The 13,923-nt window shown below is 58.1% G+C and overlaps 1 protein-coding gene and 1 long non-coding RNA gene across 2 annotated transcripts; one reads left to right on the forward strand and one right to left on the reverse strand.

Annotated features, from left to right (window-relative positions):
- Positions 1 to 3,234: 3,234 nt before the first annotated feature.
- LOC138104802 (uncharacterized) lies at positions 3,235 to 4,829 on the reverse strand. Its single transcript, XR_011148297.1, has 3 exons — positions 4,574 to 4,829; positions 4,366 to 4,450; positions 3,235 to 3,295 (listed from the first exon to the last, which is right to left on the reverse strand). It is a non-coding gene; the product is annotated as an uncharacterized lncRNA (long non-coding RNA).
- A 2,218-nt stretch (positions 4,830 to 7,047) lies between these two features.
- Positions 7,048 to 12,958, forward strand: LOC138104495 (thyroid hormone receptor alpha-like). Its single transcript, XM_069003792.1, has 6 exons — positions 7,048 to 7,100; positions 8,337 to 8,398; positions 10,109 to 10,209; positions 10,279 to 10,408; positions 10,767 to 10,966; positions 12,580 to 12,958. Exons 1-6 carry the CDS (start codon positions 7,048 to 7,050, stop codon positions 12,583 to 12,585), a joined length of 552 nt encoding a protein of 183 aa, XP_068859893.1. The 3' UTR covers positions 12,586 to 12,958.
- The last annotated feature ends 965 nt before the right edge of the window (positions 12,959 to 13,923 follow it).

Below are 13,923 nucleotides of genomic sequence, written 5' to 3' on the forward strand. Positions count from 1 at the left end.
CAAAATTTAGACCATGGCAATCATGCCAGACCCGAAGGCAGGCTCCTCGGGTGAAAAGACGGACAATGACATCAAGACTCAAAATCCAGTGATGCGAAGCTCACGAGAACATGGAGATGGGTTGGAACTGCCCGGCCCGGCAAAGGCTCGAGTGATGCTGAAGAAAAACTCCCTTAACCTCCAAGGGGCCCGGCCCAATACAGCCCTCTCCTCTCAGCTAACTTCAAATTGCCTCCTGTGATTCCAAAGGTGTTTGCCTTCTCCCAACCAACAGTCCCCACACTTAGCTCTCTGAAGACCAGCAGACGAAATCCATCCTCGACAGAAAACATTGCTTCAGCACCGTGGACGTCAATACATGGCCCACAGTCCACTTCGGCGGCTGCAAAAGACAGAACAATGACAAAATTCAGACTGTGATGACACGTCCCAGAAGTGACCCCTTGCACAACGCCCCTCTCCCTCATAACTGCCGAGGCTCATCGCTTACCGGCCGTTTCCAAACTTAGGCTCTGCACCTACTTGTGGTACCTAAGACAACAAAACAAACTGTGACTATCGCCCTCCAGAAGAATAACGCGCGGGCTCCCTCTGCACCGCTGGCCCAGGCTCACCTCAAATCTTCATCCGACTCCGGAGGTGGCCCGGACGATGCCTGCAAAGCAAAAAGGGACACGCTTCGCATGCTGCCACATACCTCTCACCTATCAGTCGCCCCACCTAAATGCCAACTCACCTGCTCGCCTCTGTCCCTTGGCATGCCTAGGGCAGCAGCAGCAGCACCTGCAGAGAAGCAAAGCAGAAAAACATGCTGAGAGACTGAAACCACAGCCTCCCCGCTCCAACTGAAGTACACCACACCCATACCTTAAGCTTACACGCACCTGGCCTCCAGCATCCCCAGGGCCAGGACACCTTCCCAGTGGACCACCTAAAATGCACAAACAAAAACGGATGCTTAGAGCTGCACCAGAAACTGATACCCAAGCAGTAACAACTCATTCTGTCCACCAGTCACCGCTCACCTCGCTCCATCGACCTTGACCACTGCTATTCAGCATTACTTCCTACAAATAAAGATGAAGAACAAAGCTGTAACACGGTCACCATTTACACTTGCCCTGCAAAGACAAACGGTGACTGACCTTCCTGTGGGAACCACCTCACCTGGTATGGGGCACTCTGTCACAGGTTCAATCCCTCTGCAGCTGAAAGAAAGTTACGACAAAAGTCAAAGTACTGCATGAGAACTTACCAGCTCCAGACATCTTGTGTCAATCTAGAAATACCATCTTGAGTCCAACTAATCCCTACATTACAAATGTCAAGTCCCTAGGACTTATCCTATTACACCTACACCCAGACCATGTAGCAGGGCAAAGCAGCCCCGGCCCAAACACACAGACACCTGTGACACAGGAGATGACAAACAAGGGGATGCAACAAGGAGAGGAAACTCTCAGCAAGAAGAATTACCAATGAGATGACCTAGATGAGGCCGATGAGGCTCAAAGAACTCCGGCAGAAAAAGACCCTAACAGAAGGACTTATGCCAAGAACCGCAAAGATGGATGCCCGAGAACCGTACGGTTGGAATCCTCCACCTATCCTCGCATTCTCACAAGTCCTAATCTGTTATAATGGATCGTTGTGGTGCACAGCTGTCAATACAGCTCAGAACAAGACTGTAAAAGGTGTCTGACTCGATATTGCTAAAGAGAGATGCGATTCCGATGCATGTCCAAGCTTGCAAGTCAAAGGTTCAAGAGTACCAGCGTCGGGCCAAGGAATGCAAAGGAGACGCTAAGGATGATGCCCAGCATTTCTGATAAGCCCCTCAAAGGGGTAAGGCAGAAGACATGTGACACGATGCCCAAAAGACACAGAACACACAATAGACAAGTGACACAACACGCACCAGGACTGCTCTGCCCTGTACACCTCAGCATTGTGATCAAAAGTGAGACTTTCCCTTTACACGGCCTAAGGGGCCCTCTCGTGGACATCCCCATCTCCAAAGCTAATTCAAAAATCCCTCCCACCAAGTCCTGACCCAGCACACCACTCTCATCCCCCTCCCTGAGGTGTAGCCCTCGACTTAGCTCTCGGATATCCAGGGATGCAAATCCTCATCAGGTGCAAAAGAAGGCCGCCTCGTCCTCTGGGGAGTTCCTGCCCTCAGTGAGCTGTTCTCTCTTAGTCTACTACAAGAAAGAAAACCAAACATCAGTGCCTGAACTCAGCAGCACATCAGCCAAAACCCAACAATCCCACTACTCACCGTCTCCTGAGAACGCCCCGGTCCTCGGCTCATACACCGTGGCCGCACTCCAAGGCTGCCGTCACAGGGTATACCTGGGTTAAAAGGAGACAAGGTGATGGGGCATTGCTGAAACTTGAGTGGACCCTCGCTCCTCCCTCCCTCCCCGAGTCGCTGCAACTCCTCAACCATTGCCAAAGGCTGCCCAGATGGCACCTTCAAACAGAAAAGGTACAGGCTTCATCGCAGAGTCCTGTAATAGTTCTGGAAGGCTCACAGGGGCAGCTCAAGGGTGATAAACTGGCTCCATCAGCTGGTCCATGAGGGGGTTCAGCCCCTGTAGGCATAATACGAGTGGGCCACCTAAAACACACAAATGGATGCTTAGACAATGCATGCTTTGAGCTGCCCCAGAATTTGGCACCCAAGCAATAACTGGTTGTGTCCACTGGTCACTGCTTACCTCACTCACTTGACCTTGACTGCTGATATCCAGGTTTACTTCCTAAAAATAAGGACAAAGAACAGCCCTGCAACATAACCACCATGAAACACCACCCCTGAAAAGCTGAATGATGACCAACCTTCCCAAGGGAGAAGGGGCAAAACAAAATGGAAAGGCACATACCAATGTAGTGTCCAAAAGTGCTGCATTGCCGAGGCAGGTTCCACCTGAAAGTGCTCGACTGTGACCTCTGTCTGGAAGGGTGTCTCTCATGTTGGAGTAGCAATTTGAATGCTGCAGACCACCTGTAAAACACAAAAAATCAAAGGCTACTTATAGTTTCATCACTAATACAACAACTCCAGTAACATCCAGTTCTGTGCTGGAATCAATACTCATCCAGCTCATGGTCCCCCCGGTGCCAATACCCTGCTGCTTCAAGCACTTCACATCTTCAAAATGAAAGTCCCAACAGTGAGGTAAACGTAGAGCCCAAAGTCAGGCCATAGCTTGGACTTCAGGCACCGACCCACCTCGTTGCTGTGCTCCTCTGGCCTCCTCTGTTCATATCAGGTTTACATCCTATCCATCTGCAAAAGAATTATTTGTCAAAGTTACCCAGACAGACAGGGAAAGCTTAGCCTTTCCCAAGTTCTCATTCCTCAAAGCAAACTGCCTAGGATCCCACAACAGTGGGCCTTAGGACAAACTACTATAAAACTGCAAGACACCACTGCACCACTCCCACATCTGCACTGAACACCACACAGACTGGCCACAGTCACTCTGTCCGAGGCATGGCTCAGGTGGCTAAGCAAAGCAAAAGGTTCCCTCTAAAGTCTCCTTTCTTCTCCACCTACCCCCCCTCAGGACTACTCTACAGGGCAGAGCAATTCCAGGCAAGACACAAACTCAACACATTATACTACAAACAGTAGGACACAAGGATGATAAAAAAAGCTCTCGGCAAGAAGAACGATGGCAAGAAGAAGAGACGACGCCAAAAGAGACAACCGAGGGTGTGGCAATGGTGGATGAAGGAGGCTCTAAGGAGCAGAAGAAAAGACTGTAACAGTGACCTCTTCTAAGAACTGTCAGTCACAGTGATCAAGATGGCTGTGAGAGACAATGCCACATTTAGAATGCTCCCATCTCCTGACAATCTTACAAGCCCCAGGACATTACAGCTCACGGCTGGAAAGGATGGATGGCAGTACAGCCGGGAACAAGGCCTCAAAAGACATCTGACTCAATGCTTCCAAGATATGATTCCAAGATGCGGCCAAGCCCACTGGTAAAAGAACAAGTGACACTGGCATCCTACCAAGAAGTATGAAAGTTCAAGAACCTAGAGATGATGGCCAATGCTTATGATAAGCCCCTTAAGGATAAAAGGCACAGAGATCTGATCCGAGGGATGCCAGAAACACAAAACACACACGGGACGAGACAACACACACTGGAACTGCTCTGCGCTGCACACCCTACAGTTGCAATCAAAAGTAGGGCTACTCCCTTTAGCTTGCCTAACAAGCCCCTTGGAGAGCATCCCTTTCCCCTACACTAATTTTTACATCTCTCCCAGGAATTTCCAACCCACTACCCTGCTATCATCCCATCTCTAGGTCCTGGCCCCCAACTTAGCTTTTAGGTGACCAACAATGTGAATCCACACTGGATGCAAAAGGAGTCCACCTCAGCCCTCTCCAAAGGCACTGTGATCACCAGGTTGGCATCTTAGTCAGCTATGACAAAGAAAACCAAAATCAATGCACCCGTGGAGTGGCATACAAGCCAAATCCCAACAAGTCAGCTACTAACTGGGACCCTGCTCCCACTCCCACTCATACTTACAGTCCTTAGCTTACCTATCAGAAGCCTCCATCTCCAATGTCATCTTGGACCCAGGGTAGCTTCCTCTTGCAGCAAAATGAATCTGCTGAAAAAACTGAAGTATCGTACCTGACACAATCTGGAATTTCAGGAAGTTGCCATGAACCATGCACTTAATGCTATCTTCTTCACAGAGTCTTCAAAGCCTCTATTACTTCAGATACCAAAAGTACCTGCTGAAAAAAAGCTGAGAAAACCCAAAAGACCCCCTTCACAGAAATAAGAAGACACCCTTACCCCCACTAACCCCACAGAGGAAATGGGCCTCTTTTACCCAGGACTGGGGTTAATATACCCCTGGCCAGGCCCGCCTCTCGTTCCCACAATGCCCGGGAAAAGGGAGGAGGCAATTTTACCATCAGGGATAAAAGCACTGGGAGGAGTTGTAGCTGTTTGGCTGCTCTGACTTAAATTCCAGGGGAGTAAGGGGCTCTGTAGGTGCCTTCTTTTTTTACTACAGCCACACCTGCCAAAAGAGTAGATAACAGGTAAGAGAAGAAGCTTCTTGTCTCAGCAGCATAGGCAGGTGAGTTGGGTAATTCCTTGTTAACATGTGTAATTGTTCATTAGTCATTCCTGGGTAGTATGCTGTAGGCAACTAAGTAGGCAAGAGAAGAATAGTAGTAGTATAAATGGTGTAGCTCCTGCTGGGGCTTCTAGTTAGGGCCCTAAGTGTCATGAATAAGAACAAGAAAAGTAATGGACTCTTGGGCAGCATTAGGTTATATATGTACTGGGCTCGCTCCCTTGTGAGAGATTTGATGCCAGGGCATGGGTAGAAGTGTGGATTTAAACCCTTAAAATGCTGAAAAAGGGGAGTTTGCTTCAACTGAACCCCTTAAAATGAGGGAATAGGAGATGTTTGCCTTTACTAATGCTATTGTAACTAATGGGTTCTCCCTTCTGAATCACCTGAAATACTGCAGCCTTTGGTACTTCTTTACCTCTCTATCCTGCCCTTCAATCCTGTTGCAAATGCGGGGAAAACCCAAAACTCTGGGTTTTTTTCCCCCCTTTCCTTTTCATTTTGCCTCCTCTTTTCCTGCAGGTTTTGGACTATCCAGGCTTGCATGTGGATTAGACACCTTGGAAGCTCAGCTCCAGGTGGGGTTGCAGCGGTGTTGGAAGCACCAGGGATTCCCCCGAGGTTTGGTGTGAGGAGCTGCAGCTTGGGAGGGGCTGGGATTTTGTGCAGTCTCTCACAGACTTAGAAAATAGCAAGAAAATCCTTCCTAGCAGCATTTCTCTATCTACAAAGTCCTGAGAGCAGGTTGGTACGGCCAGTGCTGGGACTCCGAAACAGTGACTAAATCCTGTTTTCAGGGCTTGAGGAAGAGAGCCAGTCCTGTGTGTTTGGGCTCACAAAGAGAAACTGAAGTGCTGCATTTTGCTGGACCTGAATTAAAGCACAAGGGCTGTGTTTTGATGCTCAAAGCGGGCTTTTCGGGCTAGGGCGAGTCTGTGTCTCTGAGCTCCGAGTCCTGCCTTAGGCACAGCCCGAAGCCGGGCTCCCCGGCCTCACGCAGAGCTCGGGAGCAGCGACTCAGCGCCGCGTCCGGGGCTGGCGGCAGAGCCCGGGGCCGCGTCGTGGGGCCCAAGGCGGGCTCCGGGAGGGGCTCAGGGCTGAGCGGAGCCCGGCCCGGCGCGTCGGGCCCGGCTCGGGATCCCGGGGCTGCCCGGGCGCTGGCACAGCCCCGGCTCCCCGCGGAGAGCCGGCCGGAGCAGGAGCGGCAGCGCCGGGCTCGGCCCCAGCGCCCGTCCCGGAGCGGCTCCTCCCGGTCCCGATGCCAGCCCCAATCCCGCCGGGGAAGAGGCGGCGCCGCCCGGGACCCGCAGCGGCCGCCAGCAGGACCCGGAGCCCCGGTCCCGGGAGCGGCCCCGGTGCGCGGGGCGGGTCCGGCCCGGGAGAGAGGGGCGGGGCCCCGAGCGATGGAGCCGCCCCCGTGCCGGGCAGGGCGGGCCCCGGGGCCGGGCGGGGCCGGGGCTCTGGGGCGGTCCCGGGCCCGGCTCAGGTGCGTGGGGCCGAGGTGTTTGAAGCCCCGGAATTCGCCCCCTGCCGCCATTTGCTCCCTTAGAGCCTGGGGAGGTTGCGGCCGGGCCGGCCTCCCCGGGCGTGGCCCAGGTGAGGCCCCCGCTCCCCCTCTTTCTCCTGCCCTTATACTCCTCCTTCCCTCCCTTCTTGCATGCTCACACCCAGTCCTCCCCGGTGGCCACAGCTCCTGGGGGTCCCTTATGGCTTCACACCCCTCCCTGGGTGTCCCCTCTGTGTCCCCCACGGCTGGTCTGGGCTGACCCCCCTGTCCCGCAGGATCCAGCCCGGGATGCTGCGCGGTGCTGAGCACTGAGGGGCACCATGGGGTGCGCGGCGTGGCCCCCCAGCCGTGGCCCCCCGCGTGGCGCCGGAGCCCCCTCGGTCGGTGCTGAGCGCTCCTTGATGGAATTGCAGTGAATGGAACAGAAGCCCAGCACCCTGGACCCGCTGTTGGAGCCAGAGGACACCCGGTGAGCTCCCACCCCAGCACGGGGACATGCGGCGGACACGTGTGGCACCACGCCTGGCGTGTCCCAGCACATCCCTGTATGGCCCATACCTGGCTGTGCCCTCTGTGTCCGAATGCCGTGTGTGTCCCCAAGTGTCTCCATGTCCCAGTGCCCACTGTGTCTCTTGCGTCGTCGTGCCCAGTGTGCCTTCATGCATCCCTGCGTGGTCACGTATGTGTCCGTGCCCTGGGTACCCCCTGTGTCCCCATGTGTCCCTGTGTGGTTGTGTATATGTCCATGCCTCGTGTGTCGCTGTGTCCTGGGTGCCCTTTTTGTTCCTGTGCCCATGTCCCCGTCCACCCCATGTGTCCCCACTCCTGTTCCGAACCTGGGTGTCCCCATGTCCTGTACATCCCCGTACCCCAGGTGTCCCCCAGCCCCGCTGTACCCCACATGTCCCCAAGTGTCCCTATGTCACGTTCTGGGTATCCCCACACGTGCCCATGTCCTGCGTGTCCCCCTGCCCCCCCACATGTCACCGGCTAGGTCCATCCCCTGGTGTCCCTGTGTCCCCACGCCCACATGCCCCCACTCGTGCCCCGCCATGGTGTCCCCCCACTCGTGCCTCTCCTAGCCGCCCCCTCCCCTCACCCCCCACCCCCCCCCGGGACTATTTCGGGCCCCCGGTGGGGGGTGGCGGCCCGGGGTCCCCTTGGGCTGGAGCGGCCCCGGGGGATGCGGGGTCCCCGGGGCTCCCCCCCCGCAGGTGCCGATCCCCGCGGCCCCGGGCCCCCCCCGCGGGGACGGGCGCGCGCGGACCCCCGCCGCCCGCCATTGGCTGAGCCCCGATGACGTCACTTCTCCGCTCAGCCAAAAGGACATTTTGTCTTTGACTGGGAAGGAGCCCCTCCCCCACCCTTTTCCTTCCCCTCCCCCACCCTTTTCCTTCCCTTCCCTTCCCTTCCCCCGCTCGGTCCCAGCCCCCCCAGGGCGGTGTCGTGTCCCGGAGGGGGGGGTCCCGACAGGGGTGTTCTGGGTGGGGGGGGTCCCCAGGGCCCTCTCCTACCCCCCCCCATCCCGCACTCCCGGGCTGGACCCCACCTGTGACATCGCTGCACTGGGACCCCCGGGTGGGGGCTGCCCATTTCCCAGCAGAGAAGGGGGTTCGAGGGGGGTTTTGGGGGAGCTGTTGGAAGTTTGGGGGGGTGCAGCGGGAATCCGTGGGCACCCTCTCAGCCTGTCACCCCCCTCCCGTAGGTGGCTGGATGGGAAGCGCAAAAGAAAGAGCAGCCAATGTTTGGTGAAGAGCAGCATGTCAGGTACGGGGACCCACGGCACCCCCCGAACCCCCCCGGGCACCCCATGGCCCTGCTGGGCACCCCCGGGTCCCCCGAGTACCTCATGTGCTTGCCGGGTTCTGCAGGCACTCCGTGTGAGCACTGTAGGGGCCTCGAGTCCTTACCAGGGACCCCTGGATACCCTTCGTGTTCCTTGTGGACATCTTGGGGTCCCCAAGTCTCTTCAGGCAAGTCAGGGTGCCACGGACACCCCATGTCCCTGGCAGGCACCCTGGGGGCCCCAAGTCCTTGCCAGGGTCCCCTGGCCACCCCATGTATGACCTGGGTCCCCCAAAGTCAATGGACATCCCTTGTCCCCCATGGTCACCCCAAGATTCCTGTGTCCATGCAGGTACCCCAGGGTCCCACGGACGCCTCATGTCTCGACCGGGTCCCCTGGAGTCCCACGGACACCCCTTATCCCCTGTGAGCACCCCAGGAACGCCAGGGTCCCGTGGACACCCCATGTCCCTGGCAGACACCCCAAGGTCCCCATGTCCCCCAGGCACCCCAGAGTCCCATGGATACCCCACTCCCATGTCCCCCCCTGCACCCCACATCCCTGCAGGGTCTGCTGGGGTCCCAGTCCCCCACATCCCCCTCGGCGCCTCGTGGGTCGGGGTGCCGCCATTGGGGCGGCAGCGCCCTGGGGTGGGCGATAAGGGGGGCCCTGCGGGCACTGCCCCCCGCCCTGCCCCATTCCCGGCGGGGAGCAGCCGGCGCCGGCGGGACCCGATGGGGGGCCAGGGGGGAACCCAAGCGTCCGGCTCCCGCCCATCCCCTGCACCCGCCCCGCTCCCGGAGGGAGGGAGCACCCAGGGACCCCCGCATCCGGCACCTGCAGAGCGCCAGAGTGGGCTCGAGGGGTGCCCACGCCTGGGTTTGTGGGATCCCGGGTGGGTGCGGCGGTCCTGGGGTGCTGGGGACACTCCCCTGAGTTACAGGTGCTCCATGCAGGGGGGACCCAGGCATCTGGTCCCTTTCCCATCCCTCTCACCCTTCGGGGATCCCCAATTCCAGCCCCCCCAAAACACAAGGGTGGGCTCCCGGGAGGGACATGAGGGGCCCAGGGTGCTGGGGACCGCCCCATGCATCATGGGCAATCTGTGCCTCAGTTTCCCTGAGCAGTCGGTGGTGGGGAGGCTGGGGGGACTCTGGTGGGGGGCTGGTTCCTGGCCTGCCAGGCGGGGGGACCACGGACAATGACAGGGACAGTGGGTCTCTGTGTGCCAGGGGGACAGGGACCCCCCCCGCTGCCGGTTCCCGGCCAGATAATGGGATAATGGGGGCTTTATTGGCGTGGGGGGCTCAGGCACCCCCCCCCCACACCCCCAGTGTTAACCCTTCCCGTGCCAGGGCAGGGGTAGTGGTGGGGCAGACAGTGGGTGCAGACAGAGGGGAAACTGAGGCACAGGGAGGGGAGGGCTTACTGGGGGTCCCTGGCATGGGGTGTGTGGGGTGTCCCTGATGTGAGGCATGCAAGGGGGTCCCTGACTCAGGATTCCTGGAGGATCCCTGATGTGGGGTGTGTGGGAAGGTCCCTGCTACAGGGTGTTCCAGGGGTCCTTGACTTGGGGTGCCCTGAGGGTCCCTGTCATGGGAATCCCTGTCATGGAGCACCCCATGAGTCCCCGCTGCGGGGGTCCCTGCTCTGGGGTGCCCTGGGGGTCCCTGACCTGGGGGTCCCCGCAGGGTACATCCCTAGTTACCTGGACAAAGATGAACAGTGCGTGGTGTGCGGGGACAAGGCCGCCAGCTACCACTACCGCTGCATCGCCTGCGAGGGCTGCAAGGTGACTTGGGGCAGGGGGCTAGGGGGGCTCAGCAGTGCTCACTGGGTCACTCCCCCATGCCCTCCCCAGGGCTTTTTCTGTCGGACCATCCAGAAGAACCTGCACCCCACCTACTCCTGTGTCATCGACAAGGTCACCCGCAACCAGTGCCAGCTCTGCTGCTTCAAGAAGTGCATCTCCGTGGGCATGGCCATGGACCGTGAGTTGGGGGGCGTGGGGGGGCTCGGCTGGGGGGCAGGTTGGGGTCCCGACACCCTGGGGCACATTGGGGTACCCGGAGTAGCTGCAGGACTGGGCTGGTATGTGATGCAGCAGTGGGGTAGAATGCATGAATGGGGGGTCCTAGCTGACTGGGGGGCATCCCAGATGATAGTGGGGGGCTTTTGGGAGGTGGGTTGGGGTCCTGGTGCTATGGGGCAATTTGGGATGCCCAGAGCAGCCACAGGAGGAGGCTGGGGGGGGGTCACCATGGGGTGCTATGCTGCAGCTGTGGGATGCATGGATGGGGGGTCCTGGCTGATGTGGGGGGATCCTGGCTGATGCTGGGGGTCCGGCAGTGGTGCTGGATGACTCGAAGCAGGTAGCCAAGCGGAAGCTGATCGAGGAGAACCGGGAGTGGCAGCAGAAGGAGGAGATGATCAAGTCCCTGCAGCATCGCCCCAGCGCCGAGGAGTGGGAGCTGATCCGCCTTGTGACAGAAGCCCACCGCAGCACCAATGCCCAGGGCAGCCACTGGAAGCAGAAGCGGAAATTCCTGGTGAGGGGATGCAGTGGAGGGACTCTGTCACCATCTCGGTCCCCCACCCTGGCCCCCAGCCCTAGCCAGGATCTGCTGAGCACTCACACACTCAGCACACACATGGTGGCAGTGCCAGGGTTTGGGATGTCACCGGTGTCCTTGGGCAGTCGAGGGGGGTTGGGACATTGCCCAGTGTCCTTGAGCTGGTCACCCCTAAAGAGTTCAGGGGTGAGCAGTGACCGAAGGGGACAGCTGTGCCCGCGGGTGGCCCTGGCCCTGCCATTGGCCCTGTCACTGGCCCTGTCACGCAGCTTCCTCTTCTGGCTGCTGCACTGGCCCTGCCACGAGTGTTCCCCGGTGACATGGAGGCCCCAGAGGGGGGGCAGGGTCACATCACACCCCCCGGGGTGTCTCAGGGAGGGGGGACAGGGTCACACTGCACCCCCTGCCACTGTCCACCGTGGGGGTCCCAGAGTGGGACACGGTCACACTGCACCCCCAAACCCCACTGTCCATTACGGGGGACACAGTCACACCACACCCCCCCAATGACCCATCTGCTGTGGGGGTCCCAGGGGTGACACGGCCACACCACGTTCCCCAATGCCACCGTGGCAAGTCCCTCTCTGCCTTCAACCTGGATGACACCGAGGTGGCCCTGCTCCAGGCTGTGCTGCTCATGTCCTCAGGTGTGCGTGCACACCAGTAGTGGGGGAATGGGGTGGGTACCCCATGCCAGAGGAATCAGGGTTGGGTGTTGGGTGGGCACCCCAATGCCCAGAGTTCTCACTGTCCTGGGGAGGTGTTGGGTGGGCGCCCTGATGCCAGAGATCCCCAGCAGCTTCAGGGGGAATTGGGAGGGCACCCCATGCCCAGAGGCTGTGCACGGGGATTGTTGTGTTGGCACCCCCTTGCCCACAACCCCCAGCACGTGGAAGTGCACTGGGTGTGCACCCTAATGCCCAGAGTCCTGACTGTCTTGGGGGTGTGTTGGGTGGGCACCCTGATGCCAGAGCCTCACAACATCTTCAGGGTGTGTTGGGTGGGAAACCGTGCCCCCCCTGGATTTTGGGGGGGTTTGGAGTGGGCACCCCAATTCCCAGAGCTTCAGGCAGCTGTGCCAGGCTGGGAGGGGTCCCAGGAGCATGAGGTGGGCACCCCAATCCCTGGTACCCAGGCACAGGTCCCCTTGGTGCCCTGGGGCCCCCTGCCAGGCTGACGTGGGTCTGTGGGGTGGGCACCCCAACACCCAGGGGGTGCATGGGACACTCAGCCCTGTGGGAGGGAGAATCCCTGCAGGTATGGGATTGGGAGAGGGACTCTTCCATGGGCAATGAGTGCCAGGACAAGGAGAGGTTTAAACTGAAAAGGGGAGATTGTGATGGGGTATTGGGAAGAAATTCCTCCCTGTGAGGGTGCTGAGGCCCTGGCACAGGCTGCCCAGAGAAGCTGTGGCTGCTCCATCCCTGGAAGTGTCCAAGGCCAGGTTGGACAGGGCTTGGAGCACCCTGGAATAGTGGAAGGTGTCCCCGCCATGGCAGGGGGGTGGAACTGAGTGAGCTTTAAGGTCCCTTCCCACCCAAACCATTCCATGATTCCACAATCCCCTGATGATTCCCTGATTCCCGCAGACCTGACGGGGCTGATCTGTGTCGAGAAGATTGAGAAGTGCCAGGAGATGTATCTGCTGGCCTTTGAGCACTATATCAACTACCGCAAACACAACATTCCCCGCTTCTGGCCCAAGCTGCTGATGAAGGTGATGGATCTGCGGGGGGGTAGGAAAGCAGAGACCCCCCCAGTTTCTTTCTCTCTCCCCCACACTCTCCCTTTCTCTCCCAGCCTCCCTCCTACCCTCTCCCCAGTGCCTCCCACCCTCTCTCCCAGCTCCCCTGTGCATCCCCGATCCCCCCAGCCCTCCTTTCTCCCTGCTCCCCAACCCGACTCCCCTCTCTTCCCCCTCTCCCCCTCATCTGTCCATCATCCTTTCCCCCCCCTCGTTCTCCCCTGTTATCCATAGGAAGGAAAGCCCGGTGCCCCAGTGTGTCAGGTGCAGAGGATGAGCTGTCCAGGTGCCGGGGGCGGGCGGGGCTCTCCCGGCGCGGGGCCGCCCCCGGGCACCGAGTGCCGCCGGTGCCGTGGGTCGCGTGGCTTCTCCGGTCCCCTCGCACCGTGGAACGGCGCCAGCCCGGAGCGAGTCCCGGTAATGGGCGCTGGGGAACACGTGTGGCTTGAATGGAAAAAAACCCAACCCCGACCTCCCAGGCTTTTTGCCTCGGGGCTTTGTTGCTGTTGCCTGAGCCACGCCTTTAAATACCGACGAGGGCGCCTGCTGGAAGCGGTGTTCCGTGGTTTTTGTACTCTCTATTTGTGGTGTTCATTTTTATCTGGATGCACAGTTGGGCTTTTTGGGCAGAAGGTGCCCCTCAAACCACAAGGCTCGTTTCAACCTTGTATTCTATTGTTTGGACGATCCAGGGTGGGTGAGGACTTTGTCTTGTTACCGTACTAGGGAATGGAATGCAGGAGGTTCTTACAATTTTGGTATTGAAGTTGGAGTGTTGAAGGATATCGGTCTGATGGTAGTCTTAACCTATGAGCTACAGGCATTTGTAAAAAAACTTCAGCCTTTCCTTCCAGCAGCCCTATACATCTAAAAGCACGTGCATTTCTTAACAAGTCTCTGTGTCATAGTGACTTTAAAAATTAAAACACGTGTGTTCTGCCTTACCTAGGACTGGGGCTTTTTTCTACAAGTTCAGTTTGAGCAGATGTTCTTGTCTGTGCTTTTAACGTGAATGGCCTTGATTTTGCAGCAAAGTCAGTGAGATGGCACCTGAATGCAAGGGTTTGGGTTTGTGAAGCTTTGCAGAATGATGGCCTATATTTATATTTCTTTCAGAAACTCTCCGTATGCTGCACACAAACCTAATTTAGAGAGTTTTACTGAGACAGCAGATTCAAGCCCTCATTGT

The sequence above is a fragment of the Aphelocoma coerulescens genome, chromosome 1A (assembly GCF_041296385.1).
Source record: "Aphelocoma coerulescens isolate FSJ_1873_10779 chromosome 1A, UR_Acoe_1.0, whole genome shotgun sequence".
In the NCBI taxonomy this organism is placed as follows: domain Eukaryota; kingdom Metazoa; phylum Chordata; class Aves; order Passeriformes; family Corvidae; genus Aphelocoma; species Aphelocoma coerulescens.